General features: G+C 46.2%; 1 protein-coding gene across 9 annotated transcripts in view; it reads right to left on the bottom strand.

Moving 5' to 3' along the window:
- PDZD2 (PDZ domain containing 2) overlaps positions 1-22,061 on the bottom strand; it is a 208,326-nt gene that overhangs the window by 68,101 nt on the left and 118,164 nt on the right. For 8 of the 9 annotated variants that reach the window (XM_075739930.1, XM_075739931.1, XM_075739932.1 and 5 more), the window contains one exon: positions 2,867-3,269. In XM_075739930.1, the coding sequence (XP_075596045.1) occupies positions 2,867-3,269 (403 nt within the window). Of the gene's footprint in view, positions 1-2,866; positions 3,270-19,210; positions 19,264-22,061 lie in introns of those variants that run through there. The other variant, XM_075739935.1, reaches the window with a different exon arrangement.

The following is a 22,061-nucleotide window of genomic DNA, read 5'->3' as shown; positions in this document are numbered from 1 at the left end:
GACGTTCCTAGACTCCATATTCCAATTCCAGGAATTCTCCCATCTGCATCCTGGGGCAGGGAAGAGGGAAGGAGCGGTGGGGAGGACCAGTGAGGTCCTCCCGCAGCTGCGCCGGTCACCGAGCGGCTTCTTGAAGCCTTTCCTCCCCCCCTCAGCTGACCTCCAGCCCGCAGGCTGGCTCTCATCCTCTTGAAGTGAATATAGTGCTCCCCAAAGGCACAGGGCTGACAGCCCTGGATATTCAATTAGTCAACGTGCGGAGGAGACGGAGAGCACGGGGCGGGCAGCGGGGATAGAGCCGCTTTCCCCACGGAGAGGGTGCCCTGCCAATGCACCCTGTCCCCGCTCGGGAGGAGATAACTCATCCCGCAGCTACGCGAGGTTTGGCTCTCGCTTTGAAGCCTGGAAGGAGGCTACAACTTCTGACACGACGGCCTGGACGCCGTTTTCAAAAGGCTCCTGACACAACTGGATCTCACGTGCCTGGGTGCCAGGTCACGCTTTCAAAACGGAGCTGCAAGTGAGATTTGAGGCTCCCAAGTGTCTTTATTCCTTGCCTTTTTTTTTTTAAAAGGACTCAATTTTAAAATGGTATTCACTGTCACTATTCAATACTTATTAAGAAACTGGATTAAGCCACTAGCAATTTTCGTAGCAGCTACTCCATGGATGCTAAAGTGATGGGCTTCTATAAGGCCCCCTCATCTTTAAAAGGCTCCAGCTATTCACATTTCTTCTCATTCAGATGTCAGGCAAATGTAATTAATACCGACACATACAGAGGTCATATCTCTAAGCAAAACATTAAGGGGGGAAAAAATTAAAAGGAAGAGAGAGAGGCAATTTTACTAAATGACTGTGCCTCCCAACAGGCCCCATGACAGATACACCACAACTGAACGGATTATAGCTCTTAAATTTGCAGTGATTCCACTACGCTTTTACGTTTTACAAAGCTACCTTGTATGTGCTTTGCATTAAAAATGTATTCATTGCTCATATATGTTCTGAATTTAACAATTTACTTCTCAGACCAAAATGACTCAAAACATCAAGGTAATACTAGCGCAAGATGGCTCTGGATCAAGAGTTTCTTTTTTCTTTTAGTACATATATTTGGCTTTTCACTTCCTCAGAACAAACTCTGATCATCTTCATTTATAACATGTGTTTAATTAGACATCTTCAGAACAGATTCAGTAAGTTCTTACACGGACCAGAGCTTTCAAAATACTGATTTATTTATTTTTAAACTTTTAATGTTTTCTTTCATAAAGGTTTTACAGACTGCAGTTATAAGGCTTGCAAAAACAGTACACAAACATCCTCCCCTCCCTCTTGCACCACAAAGTCAAACGTGTCTCACTGATGGGAAGAGCAGGTTTTCTCAATTACACTGCTTTAAGACCAGCATTTTAAAAAATCTGCTTCAGCCCCTCCAATGTATTTTAACGTAAATTAGTTTAAGTTAACAACCACCATCAACACCACCCTGCAGTAGTATTGGGGAACATGAATTAAGAGGACATGTTTAAACCCATGCTTTCCTCAGCAGAATTTAGTGATGAGTTGTCCACTCATACTGCTCTGTTACCAGCTTTGAAGTCTTAAAACCAAAACCAGCTGCTGCAGCAAGCCCCAAGCCCAACAAAGCAGCGTTCATCTGTTTATACTATCAGTGTCTCTGGGAAGATTGGCAGACAGCTTTTCTGGTGATAGATGCATACTGAAACCTGATCAAGGCTCAGGTTATTTTTCTCCATCCAGCAACGCTGCAGTTCTAGCCAGGCAACAAACCCCAAGATCTCCATTAGGATGAAGAGAGAAGCAATGAAAGCCCCAATCCCACTGTCGTCCCAAACATTAACAAATCATCCATCTCATCAACTCGGAGCAAAATCCACAATAGCTTCCATGTGGTCCCCGAACACTGGCCAAACAAATTTTGTAACACAAATACATGCACCGTGGTCTAGTGCATCAAAAAGGGAAGCTTCAATTCCAATGTTAACATGAGCCTTGAAGTGCTGTCAAGCTCAGACAGAGCTAAACATGAAGCCCCAAAGGACACAATGACCATCTTCCACTGACATCTCTTGCCCCGTCAGGGTCATCAGTTGTCTCAACAGCAGAAATCCTGAGGCCTACCTTAACAGGTCAGAGATATAAGGAACTTCCTTCCATCACAGATGGAGCATGACAGAGGTTTCTCACAATTACTATTTAACTCTCTAATCCTCCTGCCCCCCTGTTTTGGACTCCATCCCACGGCTCAGTGCCCTGATAGCTTGAGTTGTCACCTGGAGGCTCAGCCTGAGGATGGAGCACTGAAACCAGGGACACTACTTGAGAAATGTGGTCCAATGCACGTCCAAGGAAGAGCAACGAAGTGGTGAGGGGTCTAGAGCACAAATCTGATGAGGAGTGGCTGAGGGAACTGGGGTTGTTTAGCCTGAAGAAAAGGAGGCTGAGGGGAGACCTTATTGCTCTCTGCAACTACCTGAAAGGAGGCTGTAGCCAGGTGGGGGTTCGTCTCAAGTAACAAGCGATAGGACAGGAGGAAATGGCCTCAGGTTGCACCAGGGGAGGTTTAGATTTAGGAAAAATTTCTTCACCAAAAGGGCTGTCAAGCACTGGAACAGGCTGCCGGGGGAAGTGGTGGAGTCACCATCCCTGGAGGTAATTAAGAGACATGTAGATGTGGTGCTTAGGGACATGGTTTAGCGCTGGACTTGGCAGTGCTAGGTTAACGGCTGGACTTCATGATCTTAAAGGTCTTTTCCAACCTAAATGATTCTATCAAATTCCCTCAATTTGTTTGCAAGCCTGCTGCTTCCTTCTCTAGAAAAAGCCAAAGCGAACGTACCTGGGCAGACTGGTCACCAATGTCTGGCACGCCACCATCCGACAGCCGGCACCGGTACTGTGCCCCAGTACCCTGAAGCTGCTCTTCCCCATTGCTTTCTGCTTCTGAGGTCTCTGGCTGAGCAACCTCCACCTCCATCGGAGTGCAGTGCCCATTCCCGTGCTCCGAACCCGTCTTTCCTTTGCTCTCCTTGCTGCCTGGCGTCCTGGTGATGACCCCAAACTTCCTGGTCCTCTTCCCATTTTGAGCGGCTCTGTCACTGGGTTCAGGGCTGGGCTTGGCTTTGGGGTCGCAGCTGTTGCTGTTGTTGCCGTTGGAGGGAGGAAGAGGGGCTTTGCGCTTGATGCGGCGCAACATGATCAGGTAGACGAAGCCGCCATTCCAGCACTGCTCGGCCAGGTAACTGCAAGGGAAGGGATGCGTGGGGATTACCGACTGCTCACCCCGCGGCGCCCACATCCCACCCCGACACCCCAACACACTGCACCCTGTGGCGCCCATGTACCTTCTCGGGCAGCTGATTACCCAGCGTGTGGATACGTCACGACACTTCGAGGCATCGGCAAATGCTCTTTTCCTTCAGTGTTAGAGGGAAATAATACCAGGAATAATAACAGCCCTACCAGCCATCCAGGCTGATTCCACCGCAGCATAATATGACAACTGGTAAATGCCACTGAACAGGTTGCCACCACCCCTACCTCTGGACTTGCAGCACAGCAACAGGGAATGGTGGAGCTAGCAAAGCAGACTGTTTCCAGTGGGGCATTACAATAAATAATTTTTAAAAAAAAATTAAAAATCATGCAAGCTTCATTTGTGCAGCAGCCCATGGAGCATTTGCATCTGAAATGAGCCTCCTTAGTGAAACTAATCTTCTGCTTCAGCATATGTACATGCTTTGAAGGCCTCGGGGGAAAAAAAAAATAATCAGCCACTGGGGTAAGCACGTGTAGCGCCAATGGCCTCAGTACAGCAAAGCCTGGCACTACAAGGCATCTCAGCTCCCGTCAAGGGACATGGAAATAAGGTGATTTCCTTTACAACAGGCATATTCCAATCAAAGCGAGAGCTAAGTCACCTCAGCTGTGCAAGGAGCAGCCACCAGGTTCTCGTACCAGAACAAAGCATCACCTCCCCTCCCAAAGTCTCTGGATATACCTTGAAGGAAGTGACATTTCTGCTTCAAGCAAATACTCGGTGACCTTACAGAAACTGCACCCATTGATGCAAAAGGGGAACTTCATGCCTCTTTTGGGAAAGGATATACCTCAACCCAAATTCCTGAAATATTTGGGTTCTGAGCCAAGGGTGTAACCAACTGAGAGTACAAACAAGCTGGAATTTGTACTTAGCAGGTTTGTATGTGCCCTTTCACACTAATTTAGGCCTCAAAATACTGTGCCTTTCTCACTAGTAAAAGCAGCAAGAATTTCCCAGAGGATCAAGTAAGCTTCTGCCGCAGCTGCAATGAACTCTTCACTATTACAAATCAGTTGGTGAACGTACAGCTATCATTCTGATAAGAATGAGATAAGAAACTAGGTGTGGAGTTAAACCATAGAAGATGCTAAGAGAAAATAACACAGCACTTGTGGTCGAGAGAGGAGGAGCGACTCAGGAGTCTTCCACCAATTATTTTTCCTCCCTGGTGTTTGTAGGCTAATGTTCCCCTTCCCCTTCTTAAAAGTTGTTTGGCCTTAAACACAACCCTTCAAAGTTATTCCTGCACAGAGGTGACTTAATGGCAAAACAGGAAAAGCAGCTATGATAACCCCTGGAGCAAACTTCTATACAGAGGAGTGAGGAAAGCACTCTCAATTACTCAAAGTAATCTGGACCAGACTGGCAGTGGCTGGAAGTAACACGATGGGTGTGTGCTTCTGCCCAGGGACACGAGCTGGTAGTTTCACTCCACTTCCAAAAGCTCAGATGCCATGCCCCCCCCACCCCGATCCACTGGCATTCAAATCACTTATATTTAATTAGGAAGACTGATGCCCAAATGAATACGGCAACTAAATAACCTTAAAAGCAGCCCTGGAGCAACAGAGGGGAAGGAGAAGCATGTTAGCCATGCCAAATTTCCCCAATGAATACAAACTGGACGCCAAATCCCTGGACAGTCCACTCAGCAGTTTTCACCAGGCAAGTCTTTTTTTTTTTTTTTCTTCTTCTCTTCTTCTTTTCAAAAAAACATCAAGAATATTTAAATAAAGCCATAAACCCATCTTTTTCAAAACGGCTGAAAGCAGACCGCCAACAAGACCTGCTGGTCGGGAAGTCTCTGCAGCCAAGGTCAGCCGTCTGGGTGGCCACGAGGTGACACTTGGCTCAGGGAGGCACCCAGGGCTGGCAGGGTTAGCTTAAAAATATTCCAGAACTAAGATGGAAGTATTTTTGATTATCAAGTTAAAAGAAAAAATCTTTTAATCAACAGAAAAGGGGCAGTTTTGTTCCAGAAACAATATGGGCTGCCTGTTTTTCACATTTATCTTTCAACTCAAATTTCAAGGCAGCCAGTAAAGTTGATTAAAATTCATGACTTTTGCTTGCAGCAATACCACTGCACTCTGATCCATCATACATAAGCCTGATAGCATTGCTTCTCCTGGCACACGGGAACAGAAAAGCAGCTCCTCTTCCCACAGTCCTGTGGCTTACATGGGTGCTGCCCACCCTGTTTTTATGCAGAGTCAGTTCTGCCTGACTTGTTTCTGTGCAGGTGCACGTTAAGTGGGGCTTTTTTAAAACACCGATCTCTATCTCTGAACTAATCACTGATTTATTTTTGAGTGCCAGTAACCAAGTGCATGCATTAATCAACTACTTGATTTAGGAACCAAGTGGAATGAGAAGGAACTTAGCACATGTCCAAATAAAGTAATTTTATAGACGCAAAAATAATTTACTATTTCACCTCCACTTGTAGCACATTTATTCTGTTCATAAAGCAAAAAGCTATGAAAAAGAAGAAAAAAGAGAGAGGTTTTTTTCTATCCGCTGTTCACAACCATCCCTACAGTCTGGAGCAGGGTTACAGCAAGTGGCAACAGATGCAGCTGCGCTGAAGTCAGCGGAGCCATGCTGATTTACTCCGTATGTCGAGATAGCCTGCATGTTCCAGGCATGCAGCCTGCAGTAACTCACGGGCTTATGTCTTCTTGAGTATTTCTCAGCACTTCAAAGCACACAATAAGTTTCCATTGAAAAAACCAAGAAATGTCTTCTCTGGGTCAGTGCGAAATTACCTTTGCATGGCAGCAAGTAATCACATACACCAGATGATGCCAGGTATTTCTGGACAGGGTAAATCCAGCTGTACCAGTGATGCATTAAGTGGCATCATTATCTCAAGAGTTTGTTTCGAACCAAAGACCAGGCATCCCATGCTGGAAAACCAGCCCTGGTATAACACTAAATTCATACAACAAGATAGGAAACTAATATACCAAGAATTCGTGGTCATTCTCTATATTTCCCTCTCAAGACAGGACTGTTCACCAAGGAGCCTGAGCCACTTTTAAGTTCTGCTAAGTACATACTGCCCACTTAGCTGTCTTCCTTTTCACAGAATCATAGAATCACAGAATGGTTTGGGTTGGAAGGGACCTCAAAGATCATCTAGTTCCAACCCCCCTGCCATGGGCAGGGACACTCTCCACTAGACCAGGCTGCCCAAAGCCCCATCCAGCCTGGCCTTGAACACTTCCAGGGATGGGGCATCCACAGCTTCTCTGGGCAACCTGTGCCAGTATCTCAACACCCTCACAGGGAAGAATTTCTTTCTAACATCTAATCTAAATCGACCCTCTTTCAGCTTAAACCCATTGCCCCTTGTCCTGTCACTACACTCCCTGATAAACAGTCCCTCTCCAGCTTTCCTGTAGGCCCCTTCAGGTACTGGAAAGCCACAATTAGATCTCCCCAGAGCCTTCTCTTCTCCAGGCTGAACAACCCCAACTCTCTCAGCCTGTCCTCATAGGAGAGGTGCTCCAGCCCTCTGATCAGCTTCGTGGCCCTCCTCTGGACTCTCTCCAACAGCTCCATGTCTCTCCTGTACAGGGGCCCCCAGAGCTGGACACAGTACTCCAGGTGGGGTCTCACCAGAGCAGAGTAGAGGGGCAGGATCACCTCCCTCGACCTGCTGGTCACACTGCTTTTGATGCAGCCCAGGACACGGTTGGCTTTCTGGGCTGCAAGCGCACACTGCTGGCTCATGTTGAGTTTCTCATCAACCAAGACCCCCAAGTCCTTCTCCTCAGGGCTGCTCTCAATCCGCTCCCCACCCAACTTGTAGTTGTAGCCTTTTCCTTTGCCATTTCTTCCCCTGTTTAAGACACAAAAAAAACCCAGGAAGCACAGCAAGCTCTAACATTGGATAAAAGACAGGAAAGGTAATATTAAATGAGTGAGAACTTCAAGATTTTTAATTACTTTCTATCAATTCAGGAGCATCCCATGCCAAAAGGGAACAACAGGATGGATTCAATAAAATGTAATTATACTGCAGGAAACTGCAAAAGCTAGACAGGACCCAAAATCCCACTTCTCAAGGGGTTTAATGGGTGCAATGCAGACATGCCTTTTCTTAGATCTGGTCTCTCTAGAGCACTCACAGAGATTTTAGCAATCTATACACCAACCTGCCTCAGCAGGGCAGGATCAGAGCTGATGAGCATACGCTGTTCTTGGCATACATGTGGGGAATCAGCTGCAACTTCCGAGTTGCCACTTAGTTTGAACACAGTCTTCAGCTTGGATGGAGAAGGTGCATGGAGAAAAGATACCCTTAATGCAACTTTGACTGATCCAAATTTATTGAAAACTCAGACTCTAAAACTTACTATTCCCCATTTTTGTTTGCAAGGGATGGAGAAGAATTTGGTGAAAGTCCTAGATCTCATACACCAGCTAAGAAACCTTCGGCAGCTACTACTAGTGCCAGCAAATGATGACATGTAACAAATCCTGTTGTGACTGATTTTAAGAATGCAAGAGATTCTACTAGTTGATTATACATCTATTAATTAGTATTAGTTACCAAAACAAAACATTTTACCAGCAAAACACCGATTTCTGTATTTTCTAGTCTTTGCAAGGCAGTGCCAAGTCTGCTTGGCACGGCTGGGAGCCCCCTCAGATGCTGCAGCGTCATCTCCCTTAGCATGGTCTAAAACATCACTGAAACAACGGCTTGGAAACATTTCCCACTGGCGTGCTCCAAAGGGAGGACCACCCGGCTGCTCCTGCTGCTTTGATCTCACCCTGGCACCAGCTCTGGTAAAACCCCAGCCCGTATAAAACACCACCCTTAAGCAGTGGGGCAGACTTCTCTGTAGGAGAAAAACCACGAAAATGTTAATAATCTTTAAAATCAGGGGAAAATTATTTTACACTTGAAACAGGTTGGAAAATGCAACTGGTGGCTAGTATCAAAGGACATTTAATATTCTTTTTGTATCAGAGCTATGAAGAGATGGACACGTCCACTTCCTTAGGAGACTATTTTGAGTTACACAGAGCCAAATCCCATTTCTCCCCTACACAGTTGAACTGATTGCTGTGATCATAAAAACTGATTAATTCCCTGAGTTTATTCCAAGTTCCTTGGCACGCGCGTGAAGTGTCGGACTCGGAAATGGTGTCTTAGAGGAAGACAGTTATTTTTTCATTTATACATATATGTTTGTGTGTGTGCATGTATAAATACAAAGGTTTACAGATTTGACAAGAGCGTGCTGTGACAAGCTCTCTGTCACATCCCATCTCACTTGAACAAATGCAGATGGCCACAGAAAAACTAAAGCAGATGCAGCAGTCATAAGCAAGCATCTGGATCCACTTTAGGATCAGAAATATTGAAGAAGTGTGTTTATTTTACACTAATAATACTATTTAGCATTTCTCCAAAACCTTTCGTAGTGATAGATCAGAAAGTGATTTGGAAATGATAGACACAGAGCATCACTGACGTCTTGCCAAGCAGCCCATCATGCTGCTCACCAGGGCATGGAGGAGAAACCTCAGCCGAGACGACTGCTTTCAGAGCCCCCACCTAGCCCTCTGGGACCTGTAATGTCCTTAGCAGGACAGACAGACCGCTAATTTTTATGCTCTTCTCTGAAATACTCTGGCATAGTAAAATGTCTTGAAACTCCATCTTCTTTAGGTTGGAAAGATGAAGGACAGTGCAGATCCTTGCGGAACTGAAACCTTCAGCCCCAAGGGAGATTTAAAAGCTAAACGTAACAAACTATCTCTCCATGACACCAGCAAATGAGCTAAGTTGCTTTTCAGGTAATGCAGGGCAAATTCATGACTAACAGCGACTGATGGAAGGGCACATGGCTCCTCATGAAACCCCTCCTCTCACTGCCCTCACCGTGCAAGAACACCCAGCCCACTGAGGAGAGATTTTGGCAAGCACTGGGGGATGCTTTTCACAGATAATCATGTCTTTGGGCAGGATTCAAGTCTGCATTAACGCGTGCAGTCGAAGGAAACACCAAGCTCCAAAGTCATGCTGCAGCTGAGCTTGCAAGGTTTCACCTCCTCGGGGCTGCAGGGACACCCCGTGGCCAGCCCTCCACCTCCACCTCCCCAAAGGACTAAGCTCTCCAAACACAATTTATCTCAGCAGAAAGCAATGGCATTGGTAAATCCGGCTGCTACTTCAACATACTCCTGTGGGTACAGAGCTGCAGCACACCAGGAACGAGCTCGATCCAGCGTCTCATCACCAACAAGTCCTTTCCTGCCCCAGGCTCTGCAGGCGTTGGCACACTCAGGGGACGTGATGTTCTCTGCCTGCCCTAATAACAGGGGAAAAGGCAGAAAGGGCAAAGGAAAAGTCAGTCATGGAGCTGAGAGACTAGTAACGCCCAAGGAGGGCGATTAAAAGGCCCAGGGTACCCAACAGGCTCCCATCTCCCTTTCGAAGACGAGCAACACTCAGCCCCCTGCTTCAGCCAAGGTTAAGCAGCACCTCCCCAAGTCTCACACAGGCTGTGGCTCGCTATGCCATACTCAGTTTTTCTCAGGATAGCCAAAGTGGCGGTTTTCTGGAGAACAAAAGTCTGAATCCATTTTTTCTGTCTATGACATATTTCTCACTCTTAAATTTATAGCAAGGAATGCAACTAGACCTACTGAAATCTTGAAGGAAAAATTAATTTGGAAGCTAAAGTTCGAAGTGTATTTCTGTGGCCTTTTATAAGCCAGTACAAGCAGTTTGGTGCTGATTACACCCAATCCTCCACTGGATTAAAACTGCCTGTAGCTTTGAGTATCACACTGTTCGTGCTCGCTGTGGTGATGCTCGAGCTGCTTGCAGGCTGGCTGCTGTCAGCCTGTACAACACACCACCACACCAACATCTCGGAGAAGCAACAGTAGCAGCAAACAGACGGGGCAAGGTCTGATCTTCACTGTTTGTAAGGGAAACCAAACCACTAAGAATTTAAGACTGACAGGAAGAAATGCTCCAGCGCTGAAGTCTGCAAGAGTCCCTGGGGAGACACACCTCTGGCAAGGCTGGCAGGAGGCCCCAGGCAAGACCTCTTTGCCCACCATGAAATCCTGAATTCTCAGGAAAGCTGAAAAGGGAGCAGAGGGATGACTGCTGCTGTGTTTTCATGGACTCACTGCCTGCTTGCGGCTTTTGCTGGAAGGTGAGATTCAGCTCAGCCTTGCAACGCACGACCATGACTAAAGCATGGTGAGACACCTCTCTCTACCTGGTATCAATGCAATGATGTGGCTTTGATTTTGGGAGAATTGAATTTCTTTTCTCTTGCTGTGCTACAGATCCTTCTACAGCATCCTAGGCAAATCTTTCCACGAAAAAAACAGGGCCAACATGTCTTATCCCACAGAATGGTGAAGCCACTGGCTTTAAGTATTACAGTTGAACACCTTAAATCTGGGATCAAACACCAACACAGCTTTCCCCTCACCCCGTAATCTGCTCAGGTGCTGGCACAGTACATTAACCAAGCCAAAGCAAACTTTCAAAATCTCAGATGTCAAGATGGGGACTTTAAACCCAGCCCAGCGATCTGATCTGGCGACGGCAGTGCACAGGCAGGGACAGAAGAGGATGGAGATGGCAGGGGACCACGCTTCCGCTCCCACCAGCAGCCCCCACCTAGGTACGGCTGAGATGCACGCAGCCACAGCCCGAGGGAAGGGAGTTGCACACGTGGAAGTACTGGCTGGCTTCAGCTGAACGGCATTCAGCTTCTAAAATTGAAAGGACAGGCATCCGCACCACAGACAACAAAGACCAGCTGAATCACATCTCCACTGCAGGTGTGGAAAGAAGACAGGCTAGATCATTGCAATTACGCTGACACAGCACAAAAAACGCATTTCTGCCCTGCATGTTGTAGAGACTCCTCAGAAGCACATCCAAGGCTTTGGGAGTGTGATGAGCAGACCAGAGACCTCCAAAACACCCCACGTGTGGATAAAGGACATGAACGGCCACAATGACCCCTCTCCCCTCCCAGAACAAACATCTGAAGAGGTTGACTTGAGGAGCTGCACAGCTTCTCCACACCTAAGGAACCCCCCAAGCTCTAACAGACATCCTAAACCTAATAGACTATGCAACTGCAGTCATCATAAAGTCCTTTAGGATTTACTGATTTATTGGCTGTTCTAGCAGAACACAAGAGTGACATTGCATTTAGACTGCAGAGATTTTGGACTTGAGCTTTACTAAGGCTTTGATCTTACTAAACATGCAACTCCCACGATTGCATCTAAAAGTCCTAAGAGACAGACGTACATGGTGCTTTTTGGTTTTGGGTCCTAAAGACAAGCTAACAGGTATTAAGGAGACAAATTCTATTTGTTCCTTGTTTAGCAGCAGAGCATACAAACAGAAGTGGTCTAATCCAGTCAAACCATCATGGCATTGAATGTTCCAATTTGATAGGTCATAGCTCTGCTCCAAACAGTTAGCCAGATACACGGCCTTGCTCACAACTATAATTTCCAGTTATGAGAAAACTGAACAATTTAAAATGACTAGTTATCAGTTTAAAAATTATAAATACTAGCTTTCTACCTTTTCTCCAACAGGCCAAAATGGTATCAGATTACAACTGAGCATTAGCACCCACAATTACTCCTTGATCCATGCTCTATTATTGCTGTTCAGATGCGGTCTCCCCCGCCACGATGATTCCTGCCCTTCTGAAGACACTTACATTCTTGAAGCTCCAGGCAATACAAGTACAAGATTTCTGCTTGGCGTCCTAGTCAATTGCTTTTCATTCCCAATTGCTCTCTATGCAATTGCTCTCTTCTTGAGGACTTGGAGAGAGGTTGAGTTTTATACCTCTTCTATGCTTTTGCAAAGAAGGCGTCTATTTGTTTTCCTGTTGGAGCCCAGAAGTGGACATGCCCTCCCCTGAAGGACATGGCAAGGCTAGACACACTTGGTTGCTTCATGACCCTTGGTAATGCAGCTGCAATACAGGGGTGAATGAGTGCAGTCATCCCCCTAAATCCACATCTATACCCAAATACGAGCACTGCCAACAACAGAGAAACTTTCCCCTTACTTCATATGCTCCAGCTGAATGCCCATCAGTGTTAGGTCCCTGAGACCACATAGAGCCAATCCAAAGTAACCCCCAAAATAACCGTAGTGTGGAGGTCAGATCTCAACACAACAGTTTCATCCTACAGACCCACTCCCTTTCAGGCCACGCTACTGCTCAACGCAGACATGGGGTAATTGTTCCACACCCATAACAAGAGTATTCCCCAATATATTCATCCAAAGGAAGTTTGCGAAGACCAGGGCTATCATCTATTAGGCCCACACATGATTTTCTGCTTCACAAGAAGTGCAAGGACCCAACCAGACAAGACTTGCTTGCAGAGCATGCCCAGCACACACACTGGAATACAAAGAAATTTCTATTTACTTTTTGCAGTCATTGCAGTAAGTTACAGAGCACTACTCAAAGTGTTTTCACTGATGCTGTTAATTACAGAGCTAGAGCTTGTTATCATTAGTTCAGATGTTTGACCTTTTTTAAAACAATACTTCTGAATTAGACAGCAAATCTCAGAAACATGAATGAAGAGGTACTGGAACTTTGACTTTCAAACTGAGACAGTATGTAAAAAATACAGACTTTACTTCATTGCAGATTGATTTGCATTGAGTCCTATCTGTTTAAAAATCTTCAGTCTTGCATGGTAGCAACTTTCCTTCTCTGCACTGTTTCTCCCGAGATGTGAGACTCGATCCATACCGGCAAGCCCAAACAATTTCGCATTTGCAAAACATGAAATAAATCACCCAACTGGAAAGCATACATGCCTCACTGTGCTGGTTTCATATGAGATAATTTTCTTTCTAGTAGCTGGCATAGTGCTGTGTTTTGTATTTAGGATGAGAATACTGTTGATAACACACTAAAGTATTAGTTGTTGCTAGTTAGCGGCAGTGTCTACACTAAGTCAAGAACCTTTCAGCTTCTCAGCCCCCCCCAGGTGCACAAGAAGTTGGGAGAGCACAGCCAAGACAGCTGACCCAGGCTGGCCAAAGGGATATTCCATGGAACATCATGATCCGTATAGAACTGGGGAAGATAGCTGGGAGGTGGGATCGCTTCTCGGAAACAGACTGGGCATCTGGTTTTGGGGGTTTTTTCTGCATGTGGTGAGCAACTGCATTTGTGCAACACGTGTTTTATTGTTATTGTTATTATTACCACTATTGTTATTATTCTCTTCCTTTGTTATCCTATTAAACAGTCTTTATCTCAATCCAGGAGGACTTTTTTCCATCCTCCTCCCCATCCCCTTGGGGCAGGAGGGGTGAGTGAGCAGCTGCCTGGTGCTCAGTTACCGGCTGGGGTTAAACCACGGCACATTAAGAAACCAGGAAGAGCTCAAAAGCAATCCATGTGTGGCCCATGTGCAAAGTTATATATAGAGTGTAACACTTCTCCCACTTCACCCTGAGTGCCCAAATCTTGTCACTGGGTTTCACACCTCGCCACCCTATTTCTACCTTTCATCCAGGCTATTTTAGGATCATCCCTCTAAAACAACTTCTTTCCAAACATCCAGCTCACATCCTTCCCTCTTCTTCCCTGCAAATCTCTTACCTAATTATGTCCCTGGCAGCAGTCACAGCCAGGAGTAGATTTAACCTGAGAGAAATGGTTTATACTCAAAATTGAACAAGAAGTTCAGCATGGGAGATATTCTTTATCATAATCCCGGATTTTTGCACAAAAGCAGCACCCGGGGAGGGTGCCACAAAATATTCCATGGATGAATGTGATGACCCCCTAGTGCAAAGCTTGCTGGTGGGAGGTCTGCAAGCCCACGGGGGCTGGATTGTGCTGGCTTGTTTGTTCCACCTCAGAGCCCCACTGATGGTCTGGCAGGCTGACCTGGCTGGGGACTCCCCTCCCTGGGGACTGCCCAGGTCCACCATGCCCAAGCCAGCTCCCTGCCCCTAACGCAGCCCTCAGTGCCTCTCTTCCCCAGCCCAGAGCCATGGGATGCCGGGAGCCCCTTACCTCCACCTAACAGCGGTTTGTTCCTTCATGCCAACTCACACCGGGGCTACTCCTGTGGGGTGAAGTCACCTCTTTGGGACAAAGCTTCCTACTTTTCCCCTACTTCCTACCTTTCCCCTATGGAGGCATTACCACAAATGTCCAAAAGGGAAGAGAAAAAACACATCCTAGTGAAAGAGCTTCTATTCCAGCAGCAAAGATGTGCAATGATATTTTAAATGAAAAAAAAAAAAAAAACCCAACAAAAAAAACCCCAAACAACAAAATAAAAACAACTCAAAAAACTAAAGGATCTCTGCAACATTGTTTGGGCAAACCACATTCTTTGGGTTTCAACATTAGCTGTAACTCACAAAATACCTCTTTCCACTGAGAAGTGAAGGGTTTGGATGTCTGCGAGCAATGAAAGGGAGAACCAGAATATTTAATCAAGTCTATTTTACAGCAGGAAGCAGTACACTGGGGTAGAAGAGACTTATTTCCGATGCTTTTGCAAGCTTACTTGAGCTCCTGAGAGGAGCCCTATTACCAGAGAGAGGCAAGGCTTCAAACAACTGCTGGGGTCCAGATAGGGAAGGAACAAATTTACAGCTCTCAGATTTATTTGGAGGGGCCAATTTTAGCAGCAAGGGCTATATGCCTTCAAAAGACTGTTCAGTTTTGGGTATTTTCCAGGATTCTTCCTAATACTGAGAATAGTAGCTACTTCACTACCTGCTCCCTCCTTACCAAGGGGGAGCAACGCCTGTCATTCGGCATCCTCAAATCTTTTGATTTGACCAAGAAGCTCACAGAGCCAGAAACACGTATTTGAGATGTGAAATTCAGCCCTCTACTAGCACCCAAAAAGAAACCCTAACCCTCCGTCAGAGCAGAGAAAAAGTCTGAAAGTGCGATCTCACTATGCCATAAAAAAACCTTAAAAAACCCCTCCACTTAACAAAGGGAAAAAAGAGCCTAAACTCGTACACACACACACCCCCATGTGTGTTACTTCTCGTGACTTTAGGACAGATGTCAGGCTGTAGGAGGCCTGAGGAAGAAGGGAAAAGGAGTGAATTTTGCACAAGCGTGTTCATCGTGGCGAGGCCCTCAACGTGCCTTGCACAACTCCGTCAGCCATCACTGTGCCCATGGACCACAGGAGACCAACGCACCCTCCCACCCCATGCCCTTCCCGGCCAGGCCATCAGCGCTTCATTTCACTTGCAGCCACTCTCGCAAAGGACATTTCTGTGTCTTTTGAGGACCATCGCCTGTGGGGACAGGAGGTTTGTTTAGCTATTTAACATCGCTACTTTGTTCTTGGCCGTGAGGACAGGCTGCGCATACAGTAAATCCTGGGGATGAACTGCTTTCGGCTCTGACTATGGGCTTGCTGAACCATGCTTCCTCTGCATGCTGCGACAGGTTTCTAACCATAATAACCCCGCACAAAGCACTGTCTCTCTTGCTCAACAGTTTCCGTCAGTCACACCAAACCCTTCCTCTCCCACTGCCTAAATACATCTTTGATATTCCTGACATTTGGCCAGAATAAAGGACTCACCCTCTCTAAAACTAGCAAACCATGCCGATACTCATTCAGTTTTACAATTCCCCATGAGCACAAACATTTCCCATCGAGCTCCCCGGTAACAGGGCTGGGGTTATTTTTGCCCAGCAAGAGCACTGCTTTGAATTCAAGCACTTTGCTCACGGATGCTCAGGACTCCCAGGTGGAGGCAGATGACCAGCAAAACAAGTGCAAACTACCAACTTGCTGAGGCTGGCACCAACCCAGGTGGAGAAGATCACCCCGGCACGAGGGACAGCCACCCCCAGGATGACACCCCCACCAACATCACATGCCCCCAAACCCCATTGCTCAAGTAAATTTCGGAACTACAGCCAGGACTCTGCAACAGAACAGTTCGCAAACGCAGGAGTTGGGCAATGCCAGATACACGTGTGCCTGTCTGCAGTACATTTGCCTCTTTCCTGCTCATGTTCTAAACCAGCTTCTAATTACATCCTCACTTTCTGTTTTTACCACAGTGAGTTTTGGATGAGGCCAAAAGGGAGAAGAATTAACAACCATGCACGGCAGCAACCATAAACAGTTCCTAACTTTCACTCGGTTTTGCAACACAAACAAGACAGACATGCCCTCCTCAGAGGGCCAATGGATTAGTGCTTGCAGATGATTTCAACTTCACAACCAACGCTTTGCACACAGTGAAGTTTCTGGATTTAACACAGATTGTGCAGCCTGCTTTAACCACTCCACCAACTACAAATATATGGGCGTCCCTCCAGCTGGCTATGATGGAGGCTGCAACCCCAGAAACTGCCTTGGGTGGGCAGGACAGTCCCCAGCAGCAGCCCCGAAAGCGAACATAATTTTAACAGTCAGCAGAGTGGATGGGACTCTGCCTTCTGCATCTATTCACATAACCGGCTCTTCCCAGCAGCGGATTAGTCCTCCCAGGCTGCTGCTGCAGCCAAAGTGCATGAGGATTTGCCCCAAGTTGCAACTTTGTTAGATGTTGTCAGATGTAACACATTTGCAATCCAACATTGAACACTACAGAACGGGAAAAAATATATATTTGTTTTTAATTAAAAAACAAATGGAGATTGCAAGCTGTCACCCTCCATCCTGTATTGGGATACAACCCCACAATGTTTCTGCCTAAGGACGTCCCTGGGACCCCTCACATCATGACAACAGTGAGGGGGTTTTATTCTTGGATGAAAAATGAGCTTCCTGCAGCCCTGACTTAGCCCCTGAGCGGGGACTGATGCTGCCACCCTAAAGGTGACCGCGGGTAGCCCAGCCCAGCGACCAGTCAGGATTGAATCTATTAACACAGAAGGAGGTAAGGGCATGCATCATCACACACTGTCCCAGGTGACAGGAGTCCCCGGCACAAATATCGGGGCACCTCCTGCTGAGGGTGGGATGGTCCTTCAGGAGGGGCATGTTGGGGAAAGGATCCCACCCCATCACCCAGAATTACAGAGCCCCTCAGGGTCGCTGCCCAGGAGCTCCCAGCTTGCAGAAACCCTTGGTGCCATGACCCCAGGGGCTGGCGGCCTCCAGCCTTTGCAGGTGAAAACACCCCCAGGAGCAAAGCAGAGTGTGTGCCCCAGCAAAGAGCCGTGCCGGATGGTGAGGAGGTGCTACATGAGCCCTGCTCAGCTCGTATGATGCAGAAGAGAAGATGGCCCTGGGCACCCGTTCCTCTCCGTCTGCCAGCCCCTGGGGCTATGAAGCATCTGCTCGCTGCCGGGGCACTGCCAGCAAACGAGAGAGCCAGAGCCAGGGGAATTAAGCACGCATTGCTCTGCACTGTGGCTGTAGTTCCCAATACATCACACCACTGACTCAATTTCCCAGAGCAACACAAAATATGGAACCATTGTCCTGCCCCACCCCCCCTTTTTTTAATTTTTATTTTTAGGATCCACCCAGAAGTCTCCAGCTCAGGCATGAGACAGACCAGCATCGCGTCACAAGAAATCCCCTGTAAGCCTTTTGATGACTTTCATCTACTATTCACTTACCGCAAATCCTTGCCATTAACAAACCGCACTAAGGGAATCCGAACTTTCAAAGCCACAAATCTCCTAATAACTATGGCCGCTTTATACACGCTTCAGGATTAGCCATGTCATCTGGTTTAAACTCAAAGCTGCTCTTTATTATTGGATTGAACCTGCCTGCAAACAGCAAAGAGATTGATAATACTGCCACTGATTTCAATGGTGCAGGAGCATTCATTACATGACATACTCCTCCCGGACACATCAAGCCCAGTGGCACAAATTTATGCAGTGCCAAAGACCCAGAAACCTCCCTGGAGCACACTAACACCAATCCTAGCAGACAGCATTGGAGTAAACTTGACTGCAAGCGCACTCGGGCTTCACACTGGCTCCTAGCACGCAAACCAAAGGCAGCTTTACAACTATCTGCTCTGTAAATTAAGAGTGCCTTTAGTGCTTTGAAAAGTAAGAGCTTATTTAGTCAGTACATCGGCTTCTTCAAAGAGCCTTCAAACTAATTAGCCATACCGAGTTACTATTAAAATACAGAGCTTACGTGCAATACTCTTGACAATAACAGAGCTGATGCTTTGGTATCAAAGCTATAGAATTAGCACAAACTTCGTCAGATGCATTTTCCTATAGGCTCCAAATTATATTTCAAACTGAATATTTTCCTTTCCTGCAGTGGATGTGGGAATTCACTTACTTAATTTGTAAGTTCAAAGCAATAATAATTTTTAGCCCATGTGCAGATCAAGAGTTTGAATATTCAACAGTGAGAGATAGCGCGAGGGGATGGAAGACGGACGCACAAGACACTGAAAACAAAAACAAAAGCTGCAGTAAAAAAATAAAGAAGGTAAGAAAATAGTTGCTGTACTACAGACGAGCTGTACAGCTGTTACAGATCAACTTTTACAAGACGGGGGGGTTGCTTAATTTAGTGCAAAGGGCACACTAGCCAGAGGCAAACCCTCCCTCGTAGATGCAGATAGGCTGTCAAGCAAAACAAAGTTTACAACCCCCCACAAGATATGCAAAGCCCACAAAAGCAGATTGCAAGGCTCACAAATTTTAATTCCAAGAGTTTCTGCCCATCCCTGCTTCTTCTCAAGGAGCGGGTTTATTTGGGAGATAAGCCTTTGCTACTTAAAAAAAAAAAAAAAAATCAAAGGCTACAGTATCACAGGAAAAGAAATTCCCCTTCCCCTTTTGACTTCCATGCATCTGCTTTCCGTGTAGGTTTACTTACAGCAGAGACCAGCAGGTATGCATCCAAGGGCTCGGCACTACTCCCGCTCCCTCCAAACCAGCTCCCTCTCCTCTTCCTCCTCCTCCATCGCCTGCCCCACCCACAGCACCCCAGCTCCTCCAGGAGCTCTTCCAGCTCACTTCCCTCCCCAAGGAAACAGCCATCCCTTGCTCCAAAGGTGTTACAAATCACATTTCTGAATCTCAGACCAGAACCTGGAGCGAAAGGGGAAAAAAGATGCAAGTCCTGACAGAGGGGGGGAAACTAAAAATTCCCATTACAAATCATCACAACTACTTCATTATTAGCTTATAACATGTCATATAGCTAATTTCCTTCCCTTCCCCTTGCTAAACTTTCACTGAAGGTATTGATTGGACTTGTCAGCATGTTCTCACGTAAGACTGAATTCAATTAAATGAAACACAACCAACACGATAGCAGGTATTAGATGTCTGCTTAAAAATAACAAGTAGCAACACGCGCAGGCAGGCAGCGTAACCCGAAAGGAGGATGCTCCATAACGTATTTTGTAACTGCTATCTGCACGGAAAAAGCCAGAAGCAGACTATAACCAGCAACTGTCTGCAAGTAGCAGGACAGCAGCAAAGCACAACTACTGAATCTTATTTCATGCGCTGGATCAGAGTTTAATCTGAGCAGCAGCCACATAAATCCAGAGGGGCTTTATTAAAAAACAGTGCAGTGACTCATTGCATGGAGAGAAGCATATATTCAGACTCTGGGCATCTATATATTCCTTAAGAAAGCCTTTTGTTTAGCGACAAGAATTTCTTTGTTGGACAAATGGGGGGCTGGATCACATCCCTGTGGCAGGACATTTCTGCTCCTCTAGCAACACAGAAGGGCATTAGACAGCTCACATGCAATGCCAGAGAAATATTAGCTGTACATGTGTATGCCAAGCAACTCTGCCATGGGCACTTTAATGTAGTGCTATTTTCAGTCTTCCCAAAACAGCCATTGCAACCGCACAGCAGCCCTAAGGCTGTTCTAACCCACCCAAATCTCCAGCAGCAAAACTTCAACAACCCCTTACCATTCCCAAAAATCAAGAGGCACTTTGCCCCCTGCCCTGCAGGGCTGGGATTTCCTTCCCAGAGCACAGTGATGGCTCAGAGTCATAGCTGTTCCTTCACAGCCCTTGGAGAAGCTTTGCCAAAAGGGGGGTAAGGGTCTTTTTTCGGACACAGGTTGCCGTTCACTGCGAGGCACGAGACTGTCCTCGCCACCAGCCAGGACAGGAGCCCTCAACCCTGACACCCAGCACACCAACAACAGCCTCAGGGACTTCCAGCTTCCACTTACTTCTTGCTGTCAGCCTTCTGCAGCAAGGAGGCTGGATTTTTTTTTTTCCCTAAACAATTAAAGCAATTCAGCATAATAGCAACTTTTTTGAAGACAGAAATATTTCATCCACCCCAACCCCACCTAGAGGCCCTTTTGTTCAAAGATAAAGCCAATACGTGGACGCCATTTGCTGGCATTTACTCAGACGTGAGGTATCAAAACACACGGTCTCCATTTGCTGTGCTTATAGAAGTCGCGCACAGCAGATAATCTCAACAAATTGCTGCCGAGCACAACAATAACAGACACTTCAGCAGCCACATGTACCCCAGAAACAAAAGACCCACATCCATCTTTTACCACCATTGTGTTCCGTTTCCATGACAATGATGACCCCACATCCCCCCCATTATGCGCTACGATGGAAATATTAAAAGCAAAAACAGAAAAATACCAAAATCACAGGACGGTCACCTGTTGATACTCTCCTTTTTATTTAGTGCTATCTTGACGCCGAGGCACTATTAACAGCTTCATCTGTTGTACACAAAATTAGCCTGCTACAGCCTTTACTCTGAAATATGGTAGCACTTACTCTCCCATGAACAATTTTTCTTTGGCTGGGGTACTTGCTCTCACACGGATCAAATATAGAAACATGTACACATACAGATACAATGCACAAACTCTTCTCATATGGATGCCATACAAGTACCATATGTTTTATGCATCAGACCGGGATGAAGTCATAAACATGACTGAGGTACTACAGCGCCCACACATAAGTAACATATATTAGAAGCAAACGCTATGTAATATTAATGGACAAAAATCTCAGATGTGCTAGGGGGCTGGTTTTGGTTACTTATCAGTTCATGTGCCAGGTCAAAGTCTGGAGTCTGGAGATGCTTAACAGAATACCTGTTAAATCTAAGATACCAGAGGATGTAAGACTTGGCATTTAATGCAAGACAACAATATAGATATTACTAAAAGTTATAGGATAGTTAAAAATCCATCAAAATGGTTTTCAAACTCCAAAAGTTTGATTAAATCCGTTGTATCCTACTGGATTTTTCGCCTATCCTTTACATACATAAAATGCATATACTCCATGCAGTACAACACAAAGCCTTTTATCACCTCGATGGGACTGAGCCAGGACCAGATTTGTCATCTCTTCATGTTGTTTGCAAACTCGTGTTTCATTTGACCAAGCAGAATCACCCCGCTAATGCAGTTACTGCATTTTTCATGCAAGATACTACATGTTCCTGAAAACAGAGCTGGCCTAAGCTGTCACCAGAAGGCAAGAGGGGACAAGGGGCAGCACTGTCCTCACAAAGCCCTCCTTGTAGTGACTCTGACTAAAGCACCTCACTTTGGGGAAGTTTTTGGCAAGGACCCTATAGAAATGTGCTGGCAAACAGCAGAGGAAGATGTTGTCAGCTCTCCAGATATTCCTCCCCCTTGAAAATCCCAACGTAGCTTCCAGTTTAGAGGCTACCCTTCTTCTCCAAAGTTTTTTCCCTCATTCTCC

Source organism: Balearica regulorum, chromosome Z, assembly GCF_011004875.1.
Source record: "Balearica regulorum gibbericeps isolate bBalReg1 chromosome Z, bBalReg1.pri, whole genome shotgun sequence".
NCBI lineage: Eukaryota > Metazoa > Chordata > Aves > Gruiformes > Gruidae > Balearica > Balearica regulorum.
The sequence above is the reverse complement of the archived record's forward strand: the minus strand, read 5'-3'. Positions and strand labels throughout refer to the sequence as shown.